This window comes from Camelus ferus, chromosome 6 (assembly GCF_009834535.1).
Source record: "Camelus ferus isolate YT-003-E chromosome 6, BCGSAC_Cfer_1.0, whole genome shotgun sequence".
Classification (NCBI taxonomy): domain Eukaryota; kingdom Metazoa; phylum Chordata; class Mammalia; order Artiodactyla; family Camelidae; genus Camelus; species Camelus ferus.
Genome location: NC_045701.1, coordinates 32,032,969 through 32,053,360, shown reverse-complemented (window position 1 = coordinate 32,053,360; position 20,392 = coordinate 32,032,969). Strand labels below are relative to the sequence as shown.

The window sequence follows — 20,392 nt, the reverse complement described above, 5'->3', positions numbered from 1 at the left end:
TTTTATTATTCAGCTATAAAAAGGAATGGAATATCAATAGATGCTACAACATGAATGAATCTTGAAAACATTATGCTAAGTGAAAGAAGTCAGACACAAAAAGCCACATATTGTATGATCCCATTTATATGAAATACCCAGAAAGGACATATTCATACATACATAAAGTAAATTAGTGGTTGCTAGGGACTGGGAGGACGGGAAAACTGGGAACAGTTGCTAATGGGAACAGGGATTCTGTTTGTTGAAAATGAAAATGCTCTAAAGTTAGGTAATGCTGATGATTACTATATATGTATGTACACAATATGTATGTATAAATAATACTCACTATAAATGTATCTACTAAATACCAATGAATTGTACACGAAAAGGCAAATTTTATAATTACACACTTAAAAGACAAACTGTATGGTATGTGAATTATATCTCAAGAAAAAAATCCATAGAGCTTTTTGGTGGGACGCGAGTCAGAAGTATGGCAAACTGACTTTTCTTCAGCAAAGAAAATTAAAGTCCTTAGTGACTCCTTTTTCTTTAACAAATTCTAGCACCTAGAACAGTGCCCAGTACTTGGTAAGTATTCAGTAAATGTCTGTTGAATGATTACCATAGGCACAAAGAAGGGGAAAGAGGCATGAGAAATTAGCACGGTTGACATTAGATGATTTGACAAAGGCTATCTATGCATTTAACCACATAAAAGCAAACTGTTTGTTTTTTGATTTTTTAAAATGAAACTGTTACATTATTTTAAAAGCCCAAGAACTGCTTTTCTCTAGTGCTGGTGTCAGGTTGGGCAAATCCTGAGAAAGCACTGGGTTGTCCTCATTTTGTATCCACCTATAGTCCTAGGGATCTCTGACTCAGACTCTCACTCCAGAGAAATCTCATAGGCAGGCTCCCCCAGTCTCTTCCTTAAGGACACTTCCCTCCCACAGAATCCGAATGAGACTGAGCTCATTCCTATCCCTTGGTTAAGAGGGAGTTTATCACAAATGATAGAAAAGTAACCAATCTTTCTCAAGGAAAGCAACTTGCTTTCCATGCTACTTCTTCTAAAATCACTACTAGGTAAAGTAGGAAATCTCATTCCTGTAACGACAGGAATCAGCAGGCCCAGAATAAAGGGATCCACCCGATAAGGTGAATTATCACCTTCTGAGCACCTATGAAGTAGCAAGCACTGTGAGGCCATACAAAGGCACAATCCATGCCCTCAAAGAGCAAGTGGGGCAACAGGGTTGAAATTATTTGAGTTATGAAACCGTGAAGTACCAGAGATAGGAACAATTTGCCCTCAGTATAGAAGTGATTCATTCTGCTTAGGGAATCAAGAAGTTTCCCAGCTGTGGTACTTGGCTTATACACCTGGCTTATACACCTTGGCTTCTATTTTGATTCTGACAGAATAGATGTGATGGGCATAGCAGGTTGAAGGAACAGCATAAGCAATACATGAAAACCAAGTGAAACTCAACTGGAATGCACAGTGCAAAATATGTAGGGAGGGCTGTGGAAGGAAAATTCTATCAGGATCAAAAAGGGAAAGGCCTTAGTTCCACACCTGGCAGCATGAGGGCCTTTCTGGAAAGTCTGGAACCAGAAATTATTTGCCAGTTCACTACAATGAGGATGGGGAGTTGCTCAAGCAATTAAAGTAGAATGGAGAGGAGAATGAACAGGATGTTGAGTAGAACTGACTGAATATAGAAAATTAAAAACAAGCGTCCAAAAAAACCAAAAAAACCAAACCAAAACGATTCACCCTCCAAGATTTTGACAGCCACTTAGTGCCCCCTGGTGGACAGACCTTCCCAGCACTAGGAACATCAAACCACTTAGGATATGACACTTTCCTAATAGTTAATATTGAACACTTTTTCCAGCTCTTGCTCATCAACCTCTTTTAAGTTTCCATACTCAGCTTACAAGGCACTATTCTAGTTCAATCCAGTTAAAGAAAAGACTCCCAAACACCTAACGAATAACACAGTTAAGAGGCAGTACAATAAATGATCAAATACTAAATTATGCGGTTGATACTGACCTGAGAATTCAGAATACAAAGCCATCTGACAGGTGGGCTAAGGCTCCATGGATATGGAGAGCCATTTCTTTAACCTAAGATTATTGAACAAGAGAGCACCTAGATCAGAGGTAATCATGAACAAAACATCCTAAGAATGTAAGTGAATAGTGCAAGAGGTTTAAATATTTAGAAACCCTGTAAGTAATGGAAAGGTTACAAAGTCTTGGTGGGTGGTAGGTGATGCAGTACCCAAGTATTTTAAGACCAATCTAACATTATAATCTCAAATGGAGAAATTAGGTTACTAATATGCCCAAGTAACTAAACTTCTAAATTCAAGGATACTCAATGAAAAGCCAGTTAAGTCCTAATTAATGGAATGATCCAAAGTAAGTTAGCTGAACATAGTAACTGGTCACTGCACAGCTAGAGAAGACAACAAGCTCTGCTATTACTTTTTTAACTAAATGTTGGTTTGTTTTCATTTTTGAATCTATCCTTGGATAAAGAAAACAAGAACGGCTACCCAGACCCCAACCTAAGAATCTAGTGCTGCTGCTGCAGATAATACATTTGCACATAAATTTTATCAGAAGCACACACAAGTGCTATTACAGCACACCAATCTGGCCATTCTTTTACGTCCCCAGGCTCATTTAATTTACCTCTCCAATGCCAATCAGGGCTACATGCTTTCTAGAAAACCCATCATCCACAACTAAACACATGTTCCTGCTAGTTGTAATTCTAACTCCTACTCCTTAATTCATAAGTGGGAACTTCCCCTCCACAACACCAGCACTTCCAGAAAGAATTAACAGCCATCTGGGATCTAAGAGAGAATAGGAAGACATATAAATAAACCATACACCCAAAAGGCCAAACAATTTTTATTTTCAAAAACAACTTTATTCATGACACATATTAAAAAAAAACTCCCACCCCCTGGAAATGAGCTAAAAAAATAAACAAAATCCACCTCCCGCCTCCCTGTTCCCACTTCCTCCCATTCCCTCCAAATAAAAGGGAAAAAAAGGCAAAGAAAAACAAAACAAAACAAAAAACTGAAAAACAAAAAACACCCCAAAACCCCCCAAAACAAGGCAGTGCATTTCCCCAGGGGGAAGGGGAATTTACACTGGAGCCGCTGGGAGCGGAACGGAGATCTTCCGGCTACAGAAACCTGCAAAGAAAGACACTCAAAACAGAAAAAGAAACACAAAAGGAAACAAAATAGATCACCAGGCAATCTGGAGGGGCAGGGAGCCAGAAAAGAGGGGTGGGGTGGGTAGTAGACCTGGCAGGACAGGAGCAGGCAGGAGGGGACTGTGAAAGTTAGGGAGAAGATGGAGGGAAGGTAACAAGCAGAACAGTTTGGTGTCCTTCCAGAGCCCTGGGTAAAAAAAAACCCCTCCTACCACCCATGCCCACCTACCCTTGAGCAGCCCCCAAGGGGGTGAAGGGGGACAGGGAAACGGGGAGCAGCTTGCGCAGTTGAGACGTGTCCATGGCGAATTCCCAGAGTGAATGAGCAGCCCCCAGCCCCACTCCCTGGGCCTTCCCCTACTCCCCAAAGCAGGTCCCTCCTCAGCAGTTAGTTATGGGATTCTCCCCCCTTCCACAGTATATCTTTTTTTTTTTAAAAATATTTTTTTTTTCCATCAAGGTCATCTTCTGTTTTTCTTTTTTTTTTTTTTAATTCTTTTTTTTTTTTTCCTTCTTTCCTCTTTTTTTCCTCTCTCTCCTCCTAATACACACTTTTTTTAGTAAGGGGAATACCATGATGTCGCTCTAGCCCGGCCCCTGGAAGAAAGAAGGAGAGTTAGGTGTTAACATGATCACTAAATAGTTCAGTACAAGCCCCTCCCCGTGGGCCCTTGCCCCAGTTACTGTGAAGGGAAAGGGGAAAAGAAGCTTCCAAATCCTAAAACTGACCCCACAATCCCAGAAACAGTAACACACCTGGCAAATGGGAGGGGGGAATTAATAGAATACTCCGCCAAACAGTGGCAGTAAAGAAGTGCATCGGAGACACAGGGGTAAGAAAAAGGACTCAATGTTTATCCAGTTTTCAGTTCTCCACAGCTCTTAAACCCTTGGCCCTCACCAACAGACTCTCCCTAACTCCTGGGAGCAGATAGGTAAACCTTATGAAAAGCCAAGGTTTACATGCCTACCTGTCTATTTAATGTAAAGAGATGGAAGTAAAGCAAAGCAGCACCATGGGCGCCACACTAGGCCCAGTGAGAAATCAACCTTGCAAAAGACCGGCTAGTTAAAAAGTATCTCACTATCCTCCCACATGGCTGTTGAGGATCAGCTAGCCTCTGGTTTTCTTCCAAGGGAGGTTCAAACTTCAACCCCTCCCTAACTCTGGGAAAAGTAGCAAATGTCCAAGTAGCACTTTCACTGCACTGAGGCCCTGTTCTTCCCGGCCTTTTGTGTAAACACCTTCACTGCCATCAACTCTCAAGGAAATAAAGGCTGGGGGAAGAAGCCTCTCTCAGAACAGGGTGGACAGATCCAGCCCTTATCACCAATTCCTGCTCCAGAAAAAGATGAGACTGGCCTCCTGGCCTGGCCTGCAACTACCTTCCTCACCCTGCACAGGCAGGAGACCAAGTCCCTGGAACCAAGGGGAGGATAACAGAGGGAGGTTCCTCAGATGAGGAGAGAAGGAAGCATACAGGGTTCATGGGAGGCGGGGGAGAGGAGCAGCCCATCTATCCTGACCTGTAGACGCGACCCCGGGGCCTGCTGTTAAAACCACTGTAGAATCGAGAACGGGAACTGTTGTAGTTGGTGGTCCGGGCACGGTATCGGGCTCGTGGGAAACCCCGGTCTGTTGTGCTGATGCCTGGTCTGTTGGTTCGTTTTGGGATCACCTGAGAGTGAGAGATGTGCAACAGAAAGGCTGAGAGTCAACCTGGAGAACTGACACAGAACTCAAACAGCAATGGGCAAAGCTTACCTTGATCTGTCTTCCTCTAAATAGGGACTCATCTAAGGCCAAAGAAGTCCTCACTGACTCTTTGTCTGAGAACTCTATATATGCAAACCTGAAAAGAGTAATTGTCACTTTATCTATCTGGGGTTGCAAACAGCAGCTCGTAAGTCAAATCCAACTTGTAGGCAGGCTTTGAGTACAATGTGTTCACATTTTGAATTATTTGTCCAAGAAATTTTTAATGGAAGATTTTAATCAAAATTTGCACTCTTGAAAAGTTTTAAAATAAGATACGGTGGTGGAACAAGGTGGGGCCAAGCAGAAGCTGCCCTCCCTTTTAGTTCATGATCCCACCCACACCCACCCTTCATCTTTGTTATGTCAGGCCTCCAGGGGCAATTATGTGCAACCCCTGATACATACCAACAATAATGCTTAATATATCTCAAAAGACAAAGACCACTTATTTTAACATCCAGTTAACTTACTGCTCAATATAAAACATAGTTGATTTATTTATAAACTGTGATTAAAATGACCTCAACTTACTTCCCCACTTACCCTTTGGGATGGCCACTAAATTTGTCACAAAGTATAGTAACGCGGTTGACTGAACCACAGCCATGAAAGTGTGCTTCCAGCTCTTCTGCTGTTGCACCATAGTCCACCTGTGGGGGTACATTTCAGATAATGGGCAAACTTCCATTTCAACAGGCATCCTGACTAGCCTTTGGGTTGGGCCACACATTTACTTCAAAGCACATCAAATCTAGTTGTCTAAGGAACTAATCTCTCTTCTTTCCAACCCCAGAGCTTCTGCTAATCACGACTACCTTTCACCTCATTCCAACCTTCCCTCCACTCCTTAAGTCCACAACCTATCCTGGAGATGGTTCCTTTCAGACTCTTATTAAATAACCTCCCCAAATAAGGGTTTCCCCCAACCTCAATTAACGCCCTAGTACATACATTGCCAACATAGATGGAACGGGCATCAGCCTCCATCTTCTCCTCAATGGACATGATCACTGGGCCAGCTTTGAAGAAAGAAGAATCAGGAAAAAAAACACTTGTTTTCTACTTGGCCAATATATGCACCACGACCACCACCACTAGCAGAAGGCAAAGATTTTGGTCTGTTCTGTTCCCTGTTGTACTCATTATTTAGGACAGTTTAACACACAGTAGATGCTCATTAAATATTTGACAAATTAAGAAACAGATTAATACATTCTTGAAAATCAAAGAAAACAGCACAGGAATTCCCTCCCGACCCCAATTAAGTACCTACCGAACAGCTTTGGTTGAAATAATTTGAAAAGTGAACAAAATTAAAAGTGGGCTGAGACTCGACATTTCTAGATTGGAGGGGAAGCTCCCCCGCAGCTGAGCAATTTCTTAGGACTCCTAACTAAAGGGTCCAAATGATGAAAAGAACTATTAGACTTGAAGGTCAAATGCCAGCTGGCAACCTCCACAAACGATAGAGGTAGACCAAGAACAAAGAGCAACACATTTGTAACAGAGACAAAGGGAGGCACAAGACTACCATCACCGAAACGTAAGTTCTGTCTCACAAAGGTCAGAGAAACACACAATGGACTATGACCACGGCACCTGCCCCGTAAATGTTCAGACAAGCCGCTCCAAGGTCCCGAGCATCTAATTCCGTATAAACTGTGCTCCAATAACCCTTCCAATCCGAGGACCTGGGCTCCGCGTGCAACCGCCAGTTACTCACCATTGCCTGGAGGTGGACTCATATTCATCTGCTTCTCTACCTCGTTCTGCAGCTCCTTAAGCTTCTCAGCTTCTTCCTCCATCTCCCTGACTCGAGCTTTGATCGCTTCCAGCTCCTACAATGAGTGGGGAGGGTATGGAGAAGAGCTTAAGAGGAACCAACGCAGGGGCTCTGCCCTGCTCTCGGTCCGCGCGCAGCGCCAGCCATACTCGGCCATTTCCCTCGCCCCACGCGAGAGTCATGATGAAAAGAAAAGCAAGCTACCTTCTCTAGAACAACACTAGTCACCCATGACGCCCGAATCAACCCGGCTGGGCTCCTTCTCGCGGTCGAGGCTGCGTCCCCGGCCCGGCCCCAGCCACGTTATTCCCCGCCCACCCCCACCCCCCGCCTGCCTCCCGCTCGCCCGAGCTCTGGGCCTCCCGTGACCCGGCCTGCCGGTCGCGGGCCTTCTCGCTCGCCCTTCTTCCCTCACCGGGTCCTCAATGGCGCCGTCCCCCGGGTCACCCTCGACCAGTCCCGGCTCCTCCTCCTCCTCCTGGCTGCCGGGGGCTCCCGAGCCAGGCCCAGGGCCCGGAGCTCCCGGGGGGGCGCGGGGCCGGGGCGGCTCCTCTTCGGGCTCGGGCTCCGGCTCGGGTTCCAGAAGCAGCTCCTCAGGCTCCAGTTCCTCAGACTCCAAGCCGTTCCCGTAGTCCCCTGCGCCCCCCGGGGCCCCCTCCCCGGCCTCCCCACCGGCCCCGGGCACAAGATGGCGCCGCCGCCCCGGCCCGGAGCCCCGACCGCCCGCAGCCCCCGCTGCTGCTGCCGCCGCCGCCGCCGCCGCCATCGCCGCTCAGACTGGGGCCCGCCGCCCAGCGATTGGAGAGCTGCGCCGGCCACGCCGAGGACTCATTAGTCAAGCAGCCTGCCCGTCACCATAAGCTAGGACTCCATTGGGGAATATTACTTGGCAATCAAATAAGACCCCACCCCTAAGGCGGGGGATTGCGCCAAATTCTCAAATCCCGGTAGGGGAAATCGGTCTGTCAATCAACACACATCCCACCTCCTCTCAAGTTCTTAGGTAACAATACCGCCACGCTGTGACGACATTCCTGCTTCTCCCCCGCCTACTGGCGGGTCGAGAAGTACATGATGCTCAGTGATTGGCTGCCGGCTAGGCGAGTGGAAAGGACCAATCTTCTGGTTGCCTCGCTGAAGTGGCCCAGTCTCAAATGCCGATTGGTTCGCGAGATTCGAAGGCTGACCGCGTTTCGTGAAAGATGAACCTTACCCCCGAACGGACTGCCGGGCTTCCAGGGAGGGAAACCCGAAGTCACATGACTAGGCTTTAGGAGACCGCCATCTTGATACTGCTGGTTACCATCTAGTGAACTCTTGGAAGGCAGAGACCGGAAACACTGCGGCAGTTTCTGGAAACTGGTCTTCTACCAGGAATGTACCAGCAGATGGGATGTTGCTGAAAATGGAGGGTTCTGAATGGCGTTCTCCAGTAAGGAGCTTACTTTTCCTACCCAGGTTATTGGCACCACTATCCACCAGATCTCCCCAAACCAGTAAGGTGGGAGGAATCCTCTCCAGTACCAGCCCTGTACGTGCTGTTTTCTTGCATAGGCGTAATTTCCGACCATTCTGCTCATGCCCCAGTTTCAGCCTTTTTCTTCTATTAAACTGCTTGCTACAGCCCCTAAAGGGTCAGCTTCCAGTGTCACCACTCCAGTCCACACCACTACCAGACCGAGCTGGCGCCCCTTTGCTGGCCTGGTAAAGTCTCAAAACTCCTTACCTTGGCCTTAGAGAACTCAAGACAAGGCTATTTTGTGAGTTATTTCCACACTTCTTATTCCAGTGGGTATACCTGCACCCAGGTCTGTGCCTCAGTACACGCGATAGTCTCTCTTAAACCGACTGCTGCTAACCCCATCATTACCTCTCTTGAGAAGCCTTCCATTAGCTTCCCCTCCTCTCCCATGACAAAGCGGGCCTACCTCCACTGGGTACTTAATTATTTTGTGCTGCCTTTCTTAATAAGAGCTAGGAGATGAGAGGTTGTATCCTATTAATATTTGCATCTCTACCGTAGGGCTACATGCCCAGCACATAGCAAGTGTCCAAATAAATGTTAGTCAATCAAAGGATACATTGATTGGGGATCTGAGTGCCACTCTTCATCTTCAGTGCTTTCCTTCAGACCCCAGAGGAATTCCACCACACTGCTGCTCTCTGAGATACCAGTGAGACCTAACCCTGGAAGGCAGGGTTGCCATAGTTTGTTTAATGGTGATCCTACACATTTATTAAAAAGGAAGGAACGGCGGTGCTAAGTTTGCAACAGGGATATTTGTAGTCAGACGAAGCTACAGTTTGAGAACCAGATTCGCATGAGCCCAAACAAATAGTTAATCGTAACAACCCAGACAGGATTTGCATGGCTAGGGTATGGCGATTTGGACAAGATGAGACGCCTATTAGCAAATCAAAAAGTCAAAATCTTCTCCATGTACCCAACTTTTCCCCTCACCCTCATTTTTTCTCACAAATCCTTACCTCAGAAACAGGGGGTCTTGGAGCAGAGTCACAGTTGCTTAAAATTTCACTGAAAATTACTTCATCCATCTCAGCTTCAGTGATCTGGGAGAATTAAGTCGAGCACTGAAGACAAGCTCTAAAAGACTGTGAGTTTGCTGGAAGAAGAATCTTTTCTACTGATTGTAACCTAATCAAAACTTTGATGCTTATTGGTACCTAATTTAAACTAAGAAAGCCAATCAAGGGAAATATGATTTTTTTTAAAATTATGGCTTTGAATCCCAATCTTGTTGAGCACTTGATTTTGTAACAGGCACCATCCTTGACTTCTTATTATATAATCTCATTGAATTCTCACAACATTATGAAGTAAACAGCCTCAATACCGTAACTTTTTTTAGGGATGAGGAAAGTATGATGCTAAAATCGGAAAAAGACTAAATTCCAACAATAGACAAATGTTTAGGCAAACTATAACTACAACCAAAGATGATTATTATGCACCTATTTAAAAAAAAGATTCACACATAGCATCTGGTAACTTGGAAAAAATAATTTTTTTAGGCCAAAGAAGTAGACTGTAAAATTGTATATAAATTTGATTAAAACTATGTAATTTCTGATTTTTTAAAAAACAACTTGGGCATTGGGGGAAAAAAGGAATAAACCAGTGCAATCTTTTCTTTGGCAATATGCAACAAAAGCTTTTAAAATGTTGAGATTCTTAACCCTGTAATTGTATTTCTTACAACCTGTTCTAAAGAAATAATCTAAAAACTAGACAAACATTTGAGAATAAAGGTGTTCATAATAGTGAAAAAATGTAAACAACTTGATTGTCCAAGTGGGCACTTTTCAGGAAAATTATTGTACAAACATAGATGTAATTTTATATAGTCATGATGTCTTCAAAACATTTTTAATGACAAGGAAAAATGCTTGCAGTATAATAGTAAGCAGAATTGCAGTATTCAAAATTGTATATACAGTATGATCATAAAATATAAGTGCAGACAAAAGATGGGAAACAAATATACCAGTGTTAATAGTGGTTCTCTCTAGGTAGTGGATTATTGATCTGTATAATTTTGTATGTTTTGATTTTTTCCCCACCATATCATGTATTATTTTTATTTAAAATTTACAAACACATTTTAAAAGATATTTGCCTGGTGAGCTGTAAGATACTTCCCTATCAGACTGTAAACTGTAAAAGGCAAGGACGCCTTCTTAATTATATTTGTACTGCCATTGCCTATCACTGTGTGCTCAATAAATCCTAACTGAATAAATGATCTTCTATAATAGTCTTACAGAATATCTTGCCTGTTGTTGATGCATAGAGAACATCAAAGAGATAAGCTTTCCTCTGAGAATGAATTTTTCAAAACGTGGTATGTAATGTTGTAAGATTCACCCATTATGAGTATACGCCTCCTTCAGCAATAACCTGTCAATAGAGGGCCGTGGAGTTTTAGAAAAACTAGAACTAAGTGCTGTTGTGCCCTAGAAGGAGGAAAAATGTGTCAAAAAGTGAATGGTCAGTGGAGTTGAGAAAAGGAGAATCAAATCAGTAAAAATGGATGAGGGCATGTCCAGTACTGTACGGAAAGGAAAAGTTTTCTCACTGTAACAACATAAATATTTGGCTTCCTGGTGGTTTCATTCCTATTTTTAACTCCTGCTTTGAAATTTTTACTTTTATTGGCTGCAATAATTTTCTCACATCTAGAAGTACATTTTTTAATATGGTAGCCACTAGTGACACATGGCTACTGAGCTCTTGAAATTTGAGTGGTCTCCACTGAGATGTGCTGGAAATGTTGATGTACACTAAACTTCAAAGACTTAGTATGAAAAAGAAACTGTAAAATAACTTATATTTGTTCAGTACTAATTACAGGTTGAAATTATAATAGTTTTTCAAGACTGAGTTAAAAAATACTATTAAAATTAGTTTTACCTCTGTTTGCTTTTTTAATGAAGCTACTAGAAAATGTAGAACTACACATGTGGCTTGCATTATATTTCTGTTGGACAGTGTTGATACAGAACCTTGGAACCTTGATCATTACTTACCTCTGTTTTGGAACTGATGCCAATTATTTTCTGATGCAAAGTCTGGCCTGGCCTACCTTAACTTTCTAAGTCCACCTTTGCATGGAAGTAGGATGGCTGTTTAAATGAGAAAGAGCCTCTCTTTGGCTGCTTAATTTCCATTCTGTTTGTTTAACTTTTAGAAAGCTTTGTACCTGAAGGACTTGTTTTGATAATCTGTACCAGAAATATATGTTCCTTATCAAAAGTCAGAAAATATTGACAGCAAAGTGAAAAAATAAAATCACCCACAAAATCCACCACCCAGAGATAATCACTAATGATATTCTGGCATATACCCTTCCTGAAATTTTCAATACACAAATACATATAGAGGTATGTGTGTGTGTGTGTGTGTGTGTGTGTGTGTGTGTACATATTTTTTAAGCAAAATGGGATCATACTGTATATATTATTTTCTAATCTGTTTTCTTCACCCAATAAGAGAAACATTTTTCCATATCAAGAACAATATTTTTCTAATTTCATTTTTCATGACTTTACTTAGAAGTTACCTTAGAAACGAGGCCTTCCCTGATCACTCTATTTAACATTGACACCTATACATTCACCTTCCCAATCCTGCCTTAATGAATTATTTTTCTCCATAGCACTTGTCACCTAATGTGAAATGTTATGTTAATGAATGTTGTGAAATTTATTTATTTATGTAGTTAGTCTTTGTTTGTTTCCATTTCTAGAGTATATGTAACATAAGGGCAGAAATTCATACCTATTTGTTCATTTCTCTGCCCCAGTGCCTGGAACTATGCTTAGCACACAGAAGATGCTTGAATGTTTGCTGAATGAATGAATAAAGAGCTATATAACATTCCATTATATTACGTTTCCTGACTGATTTTAAAAATACTGTTAATTTATTTATATCTCACCTGTATCCACATTTAAGGCAGCTTTTAAAGTTTTCAAAGGACCCGCTCTCAACTAAAAACAGACTACAGTCCATCAATTTGCTAGAAAGTGTAACTAAATGTTGCCCAATTTTTATCAAAAGTGCCATTTGGAGAAATAACATTCACAGAGAACTGTCTGAAGGATAAACATCTCTCCATTTAGACACTCTGAAACTTAGCCCTATATTAAACTATAGCATCGGAGAGCATATTTGGGCTAAACTGTAATGAACCTGACAGAACAAGCTTAGGACCTACTGAATCCCCATTTGGTGTTTCTACAAGAAACAGTAGTGTAAAACTCAACATCATATTTGCTGTCAGGTGTTATAGAGGATGGTGTCCACTATATTACTCAGTGTCTTCTCAGAAGAACCACAAAACTTTTTGCCCATCTTGAGGAACTGGTGGGCTTTTATAAGTCCTAAGAGGGATATGAATCTCATTGTATTTTCCAGTTTGCTTTAGTTGCCAGGATGCTCAGAGTTGAATTCATAACCTACCTTTAATATTTGGGAATACTGCTTATAGAATGCTTTTCTGTTTTAATTTTCCTTTTGCTGTCATTTTATTGTAATATTTCCATTTTCCCTTTACCCTTACTTTAAAAATCTATATTCTCCTATTGTTTTGTTTTTTGTGTATTACAGTAAGATGCTGCAGATGCCTTTTGGAACTAGGCAAAATATAAACTAATCACACTGTAGTAGAAAGAAATGCAGTAGCTATCATAGCCTGATGATATTAACTATTAAGAACATCTAATTCCCTTTTCCCTAAAGCCATGTTCACCAAGCCACTACATGATTTTAATATGTCCTGAAGATTTTTCTATATAGAGAGGATAGAAATGCAACACTAGATTCCTCTAAGCAGTGTATTTCTCACTACAATTTAACACATAAACCCAAATACCATTTTATTGCATTGGATTATAGAAAGACTAGAAACTTCAACTTAATAATTTAAAATTAAGATCACAATTCCTGTCATACCTGATTTTGAGGGATGGTCTGAATAATTCCTATAGATTCCATCTAGTTTAGCAGTTTGCATTTAAGTGGCTGAAACCCTTTGTCTCAGGGGACCAGGAAAGTAAGCAGTGGCTCCATTTTTGCCAGACTTATTTTAAGTCTGAAGTGTAGGCAGCAGGATTTTGAGGAGAAATGCTCACTATCGCTTCCGATTAGAGGCTGAACCACAACTGGGGACTTGATTACCAGCACAAATTTTTGGTAGGTTTTCTTTGTTTTGGTTTGGTTTCTGTTGTGGCCATCCCAAAGTACCATATACACACACCCTCTCAAGGCTTGGGTTGGCACAGATGTAGTTCTTGGCTTTGGGCATTTGGCTGGGGTGAGGGCATGGGGAAACAACTCTGATTTTCTTTTCTTTCTCAGCACTTTCCCAAATCCCTTTTAATCTAATTCTTGGCCTTAACAAGGCCATGATGAGATGATGAGATCAAGAAATGTCCTGACCCCAGGCTATACAGGATAGAAGTCACAAACCCTGCTCAGTCCTTCTCATTAAACTTCTGGGCTTTATTTATTTTTTTTTAATACGACCATTACATATTACACAAAAATAAAAGTCAAATGAACTTGGTATTTATAAATTATTAAATAAAAATACAGGAATATATATTTATATTTATAGAGCTTTTTCTTTTCTTCTATACTAACCAAATCTGTTCTCCCGCCGCTTTATGATTTAAAAAAGTAAAATAGTGTATGCCCTAGAATCAATGGGGAGTGGGATTAATAAGTGCAGGACCTAGTTGCCCTACTTCTGCTCCTTCCTTGGCCTAAGCAAAGTCCCTATTTGTCCCTTTGGGCTCTGGAGAGCAAGAAACACCCTCTCCACCTATTTAATCTCTGAAAAATGGCAATAAGATTTATTTCCCTTATTTTTTAAAAAATGAAATGGATTTAAAAATTGGGAGCCATACTCAGCCTTCTTGGCCAAGAACTAATCCCAAGGAATTATATGGCTCTAGAAGAGAGTCGCTAGTTTTCCCTGACAGAAGAGTCTCTGGGGTTTCCATTGCCCCTCAAGCTAAGAAGGGCAGGACAGGTCGAAACTGCCCACTGTGGTCCCATCCGAGCTATGCTTCTGGGAATCCAGACCAAGCCCTTCACCCTTTCAGAAAACAGCCTCTCTTTCTACCCAGGTGTGAAGGCCTCAGAGCAGGGCTTTTCGGTGACCTGACCACAGTCCCTGCCACCCGTTTGCTAAAGGCTCCCAGGAGAGCTACCAGGGCTAGGCGTCCTGTGGTAGAGGGTAGGAGGAAGAGTCTGCCCCAAACCTGGGGGAGCACAGGCTCCAATTTGGAGCTGATGGTCTAGTCAGTGGTTTTCCAACTTGTTTTCAGCAGCAAACCCCTTAATGCAAATAAAATCTTACCCTGAACCCCGATATGTAAGACAGCTAAAGGGGAGCTGTTCTGTTTGAAGGCAAGTCACCCTGCCTGCTCAGCGCTCCCCTCCCCCACTTCATTTCCCCCAAGGACTCCTGAGGCAATCCCTAGGAAACTTCGGGGCTCTGCCAAGCAGTTGGAAAACCACTGGCCTAGTTTGTCCTGAGCAAGTCAGAGACCCCCCACCCCAACTGCCTGCCACAGACCGGCTCTGAGTGCCCGGTACCAGCATACTCACGACAGACCAAGTGGCTCATGCAGTCCACCTCCTCCCCAAAAATACCATTAAAAAGTGCAGCCCTCTCTCAAAAGCAAAAGTCTGAGCTAAACACCTGAGGCCAATTTTGGTCCCACATTCTAGTGAATACAACTATGTTGCCACATTCTGGGACCAAGTGAAAATCTCCAAGAAGAGTCAACCATGGTCTAGCTAAGCTGGTCAGTGCTCAGGATCAAGGGCAGGGTTCTAGAGCACTGTGTCTGAAGAAGTCAGCATTGGAGAGCAGCAATTTTAGCACCTTGGAAAGTGCAGCAGTGAGGTCTGGCTCAGGGCATGCATCTGGAGTGAAATCATATCTTTCTCAAAAGAAAAAGCTGTCATCCGAATCTGTTCGAGAGGACTGTGAGCTCTAAAGTGAACATCCTCAGACTCTGAGGTACAGGTAAGTAACACCCATGAAAACAGTGTGGCTTCCAAGAAAATATAAATGCTCCTAGGTCACGGGAGGTACTCTAGAACCCAGACGCCTGGCCCTTGATAAAGCAGCACCACAGCCCACCACACGGAATAGGCCCTTCTCGGAGTACATGTCACCCTCACACCCATGGGGCTCAGAGCCGGAATGTTCCTTTCAAGGCATCAACAGTCTCACTGAGACACAGTGCAGGACCCAGACTGTATTCTAGATCTGCATTGACGTCCACACGCTCAAAAGGAAAATTAGTAAGAGTCCCAATTTAGAGTTTAAGTTTGGGTACAGAAGGTCCCAGAGATAGGGAACACTTTAGGCACCAGTGTGCCTCAGTGAGAGGGAGGGCAGCAGGCAGCCCCAGCCCCCAGAGCCCCCACCCACCGTAGGCTCCGCAGCCCTGCCTTTCTGTCAGAGCCCAGGAGGCAGCAGCGAGTGCGTGATGTACAAGGGAGGGGAATGATGAAGGAGATGAAGGAACAAGGCCAGCTGCAGAACTGTTCTTCTCTCCAAAGCCCTGCTGACAACTTTCTGCAGAAAAGTGCCCAAAGCCCTCAGTCTGGATACAGTGTTTCTCCCTCAGCCTTGAGGCAGCAGGACAAGGGGAGGAGGGGTGAAGGGGGTTGGGAGGAGGAACAGAGAGCTGGTCCTTGTTCTCAACACTGCAAGAGGGAATGTTTTCTCCCAGAGCAATCCAGTGCCACCAGATTAGACAAGCAGCCCAGCATGCACACAAGCACGCGTGCACATGCACACGCGTGGCCCAGCAGCCCATGGTCACAGCCACCTCTCCCTATCCCCTGAGAACCCCGTGCTCCCATTCCAAAGGGATGTGTCTTCTATTTCCCCCAAATCCTGCTCATTCAATGGAGACGCCAACCCCTTTTGTAAGTCCACCTTCCTCAGGGCTGCAGATCATGTTCCAGGTAGAGTTTTGTGTGCCTACACCTATAGGCATGATCCCTCCCCCACCTCCCCCAACCCTGGAATGAGTCCATCTCCTGGCCCCGCTGACTTTCCAAATACATTCCTCAGTGTCTCCAGCTCATTCTCGCAACGCCTACCTGGCACCATCCACTCCGTCACATACTACCCTGCCCCTTCCCATCCCCGTTCCATGCCCATCCATTCACCCACTTCTTCCAAGGGCATTCGTCTGTTCTGTTCCCGCTCTCCCATCCCCCAGCCACACCTAGCCCCACCTGGCCCTGGACTTTCTCACTTGCTAGCGAAAAAGGCCCCTACAGTTACCAGGGCCCCCAGTGCCACGGCCCCCGTCAGCACTGTCCTCACTGAGGCCCAGTTCCCCTCCCGCAGACGCCGCGCCTCCTCCAGGGCCCCGTCCCCGTATAGAGCTGTGAACTCCGCCTGTGGGAGAGAAGGGAAGTAGGAGAGAAAGAAGGAGAAAGGGATATCAGGAGAGGAAGGAGTGGAGAAAAGAGGAGAGGAAGAGTTCCAGTTCCATCCACTGCAAGCACTGTCCCACCCCCAACTCCTCTCTGGCCAAAGCTCTTCTGGCCGCCAGCCCCTCGGATCCCTCGTGAGCGCCTGGCTCATTTGCTTCTTCTCTACCTCGAGTGCATCCCATCCTTTCCCTGGACAAAAATTCTACTCAGAACTGGCATCCTATGCCAAGATTTGCCTGACCACCACCCATCCCTGATCCCTGCCCCCCAGGCCATGTACCTAGGTGTAAAAAGCTCCTGACAACTGGATGCCATTTCCCTGCAGGGTCTACCTGGCTATTGTGTATTCTGTTCTCTGCTTTGGACCACCGAGCCCACCCAGTGATGACTGCATGGCAGCCCTGGAGTGCAGAGTCCAGTGATGCCCACAGTGAGGGCATCTGATTCCACCCAAATAGGGAGACAGCCCCCATGCCTCATTCCCAGCGTAGCTGCACCCAGCTCCAGCCATAGCCCCTGTCTTCCCCATGGAGACCAGCTTTACAGAGGGATGTGCAGAGCAGCAATTGAGAAGCTTCTTACCCAGCCTCCACTGCTGTGGATCCAGTCAGCCAGCCGCGTCTCCAGGTAGGCCACCATCCACTCCTGCACTTGTCCCACAAGTGGCTCCATCTCCTTGTTGACGCTCTCAGCACACAGCGCAGCTCCAAAGACAAAGAAGGCCACAAGGCGGCCCCAGTTGGGGCCCCCTTGGAAGAGTTCATCAGAGACCTGGGTGAAGCGTTGCTGGGCCGAGCCGGGGGTCACATGCAGCTGAGCCGCCAGATCAGAGAAGGTGCGCCGGAAGCGGGTCTCGAACTCATCCCCAGCTGCCCGCATGGCTTGGTGCAGCGGGTCAGCAGCTGGGCCCTCCCCGGGGCCAGCTCCACAGACATAACCCTTCTGCCTCAGCTTATAGCCTACAAAGTCTGCCACTAGAGCCCGTGTGTCTGGGGCTGAGGCTGGGGTCGCCATCCGGGCGGCTGTAGGAGTCAAACACGAAAGACTGGCATGAGTACATGGTCAGAGATGCAGAAGGGGGCATTTCAGGTTTGTTCAGCCCAATGAGACAGGGAGGGAAGTGGGGGGAATGCTCAGAGACCACTGGGCAGGGAAGGGTAAGAACAAGGAAATTAGGCCATGGTGAGTGGCCAGGGCATGAGGGGCTGGCCCTTAAATTCGTAATATGCCAAATTAAATGAAAACAAGTAAGTCTCCTTATTTAAATACTTTACATTCTTTCCATAATAAGACGACAACAGCTCTAGTGACACCCCTACAATACCACTCTCCACACTGCACACCTTTTTGGCTAGAGGAAGGGGCTTAGGACCTCCCCAGAGGCAAGATGTGAAGATGCTGGCAGAGGCACAAGATGGGGGAGGAGAAAGAGGCTAAAGGGAAAAGGGGAGAAGCAAAGGGTTGCCGGGACAGAGAAGGAAGGGGACACTCACCCAGCCTGGATGGCAGCTCTTAGGACCCAGCGCTGGTGGCAAGGAGCCCCCAGCTGGGGCCTTTCATCCTCCTGCCCAACGTGGAGCCCTGGGAAGGGGAGGGGGAGATCAGAGCTAGGTGGGGAAGACCAGGGATCAGGGTCTAGGCTGAGAAGGGCTGGGGTTGCAGCTCCCGGGACCAGGCCCCTGCCCTCTGCGCTCTACCAGCTGTATGGCCGAATCCATGTTTAATGACTGTCCTCCCGGGAAACCCAGGGCCAAGGGCTTCCTGCCGACACCATCTACACTCCCAGCTCCCCCCAGTGCAGCCCAAAGGCCCAGCTCCTCCCTCACCCCCACCCTCAGCCAGTCTCCAACCCCGCCTGCCTGCCAGGTTAGGGATCTCACGGGTCAGGCCGCTGCCGGGATCCGGGCCGTTTCCTGGTGCAGGAGCTGGGAGGGAGGGAGAGAGGGAGGAAGGGAGGGAAGGAAGGAGGGAGGAGAAGGGGGGGGCGGGAGGGAGGGCCCGGCGCCGGGTGATGATGGGGCCCAGAGATGCGTCCAGAGAGAGGGGCGGGGCTGGGACGCAGGCTTGGGAAGGGCCACAACTCAGGAAGAGAGAGGGCGGCTGGAGGCCAAGAAGAGCAGGGCTAGGAGGGCACCAAGGGCCGGGCGGGGCTCCTGAACCTGGAGGTGGCCCAGAGAAGCTGGCTGGGCCTCAGGAAACCTTGGTGCAAATTCAGCAGTTCCAAAAGGTCTCTGATGTTCCATGCACTTGTTGATCTTTTCCAGCCCTGGGGTAGGTGACCAGAAAAGAAGAGCAGTTCCCATTCCGGTGGGAACTGCCTGCCAGTTGCCTCACCCTGTGGGACTGGCAGATGTGAGACAGACACCAAACACTTCACTTCCTCTTTTCTCCGGGACCTTTGACCCATTGGGCCCTTCGTGAGTTGGGGCCTTAGCCAGGCATCAGGGATTCAGGACTGGATAGCAAGCAGTTTCTGCAGGTACCTTTTCTTCTTCTTTCTTCTTTTTTTGTAATCGGATTGGTTTTCTTTTTAATTCTTTTTACCCCCACACATGAAGGTTGCCTTGTTTTTTAGTGAATAAGCTAGTCCAGTCCTTCATTTGCATCCTGATTTCTTCTGAGACATTTACTTGAAATAAAAACACTTTTAAGTCTCAGGATCTAAATATATTACTGTCTGTGCACTCATTTATTTATAAGCTTAGTGAGAGCAGGCACTGACTTTTATTCATTTTTATGTCTTCATGGCGTAATAGACCTTCAGTAAATGTTGATTGAACAAATCACTCAATGGCCCTGGCCAGTTACTGAGCAGCCTCAGTCAGATGTTTGAAGATCACTATGGTGGCTGTTTAAGAAACAAAGACTTCTGGACCAACACAAATTACACCAGGTCCAAAGCTGTGTATCTCTATGATCTGCTCAGACCAACACCACAGAGCCTAGGAAAGGCAGTTCAAACTGTAGACAAGGCAACAGAGCTTCTCCCAGAAAACCTCAGGCCACACAGGCTAACCCTGAACCTTACCTATTCCATCAATGACATATTTTGCCAGAGCAAGAAAGACAGTTTTAAACCGACTGTAACACAAATTAGTGTAACATTATTTTACAACCTAAGATACGAAAAGAATGTCCATGGATTATATATGAATGTATAACATAAGAAAATAAAACTCAGTATCACTTTAAAAATGAATCCTGGCTAGGCAGCATTGCTATCATTCATACTAGAGTTAAAATGCAAGCAGGAATGAATTGTATAAGATAGTATATGTCTCACTGTTTATTTTCAGCTTAGTCACTTGTGATTTTACAGTTAAACTCTCTTGCTGCTTTAAATTTAGAAATTCCACTTCTACTCTACGATTCCGTATTTCAATGCTCTGAAGATGTTAACTATTACCATGAAATGGTTTAATCTTATATAACTAAGTGGGAAAAGAGCACACTTTAGAGTGGGCCTGCTGAGTTTCCAATTTCAGCTCCCCAAATATTAACTTATGTGCCCTGGGCAAGAGTCCTATCCCCTCTCTCCCTCAATTTTCTCATCTATAAAATCGGTATAATACTCTCTATTCCTATGGTGGCTGTATTATATGAGTTAGTATTTGTACC

At 45.2% G+C, this 20,392-nt stretch overlaps 2 protein-coding genes across 4 annotated transcripts; both read right to left on the bottom strand.

The window, feature by feature from the left end:
• Positions 1 to 2,919: 2,919 nt before the first annotated feature.
• PABPN1 (poly(A) binding protein nuclear 1) lies at positions 2,920 to 7,727 on the bottom strand. 2 transcript variants are annotated; one of them, XM_032481714.1, is made up of 7 exons: positions 7,196 to 7,727; positions 6,721 to 6,835; positions 5,949 to 6,016; positions 5,541 to 5,647; positions 5,004 to 5,091; positions 4,766 to 4,917; positions 2,920 to 3,835 (listed from the first exon to the last, which is right to left on the bottom strand). In XM_032481714.1, the coding sequence occupies exons 1-7, from the start codon at positions 7,544 to 7,546 to the stop codon at positions 3,796 to 3,798; spliced, it is 921 nt and encodes a 306-aa protein (XP_032337605.1). In that variant the 5' UTR covers positions 7,547 to 7,727; the 3' UTR covers positions 2,920 to 3,795. The 2 variants fall into 2 exon arrangements, with proteins under 2 accessions (XP_032337605.1, XP_032337606.1); XM_032481715.1 differs by lacking the exon at positions 7,196 to 7,727 and adding an exon at positions 6,985 to 7,081.
• Positions 7,728 to 10,154: 2,427 nt separating this feature from the next.
• BCL2L2 (BCL2 like 2) lies at positions 10,155 to 19,783 on the bottom strand. Of its 2 annotated transcripts, none has more exons than XM_032481721.1 (4): positions 18,634 to 19,783; positions 18,268 to 18,355; positions 17,357 to 17,796; positions 10,155 to 16,736 (listed from the first exon to the last, which is right to left on the bottom strand). In XM_032481721.1, the coding sequence occupies exons 3-4, from the start codon at positions 17,786 to 17,788 to the stop codon at positions 16,587 to 16,589; spliced, it is 582 nt and encodes a 193-aa protein (XP_032337612.1). In that variant the 5' UTR covers positions 17,789 to 17,796; positions 18,268 to 18,355; positions 18,634 to 19,783; the 3' UTR covers positions 10,155 to 16,586. The 2 variants fall into 2 exon arrangements, with proteins under 2 accessions (XP_032337612.1, XP_006175913.1); XM_006175851.2 differs by having other exon boundaries at positions 13,784 to 16,736; positions 18,655 to 19,781.
• Between the last annotated feature and the right edge of the window lie 609 nt (positions 19,784 to 20,392).

What these genes read in the sequence shown, in the direction of transcription:
- PABPN1 (XM_032481714.1), bottom strand. Translation starts at nt 7,546, where the DNA reads ATGGCGGCGGCGGCGGCGGCGGCAGCAGCAGCGGGGGCTGCGGGCGGT. An exon ending in ACGGCGCCATTGAGGACCCG is followed by an intron (nt 6,836 to 7,195) that starts GTGAGGGAAGAA and finishes CACTCATTGTAG; the next exon opens with GAGCTGGAAGCGATCAAAGC. An exon ending in GAGTCCACCTCCAGGCAATG is followed by an intron (nt 6,017 to 6,720) that starts GTGAGTAACTGG and finishes CTTTCTTCAAAG; the next exon opens with CTGGCCCAGTGATCATGTCC.
- BCL2L2 (XM_032481721.1), bottom strand. Translation starts at nt 17,788, where the DNA reads ATGGCGACCCCAGCCTCAGCCCCAGACACACGGGCTCTAGTGGCAGAC. An exon ending in TCCACAGCAGTGGAGGCTGG is followed by an intron (nt 16,737 to 17,356) that starts GTAAGAAGCTTC and finishes TCTCTCCCACAG; the next exon opens with GCGGAGTTCACAGCTCTATA.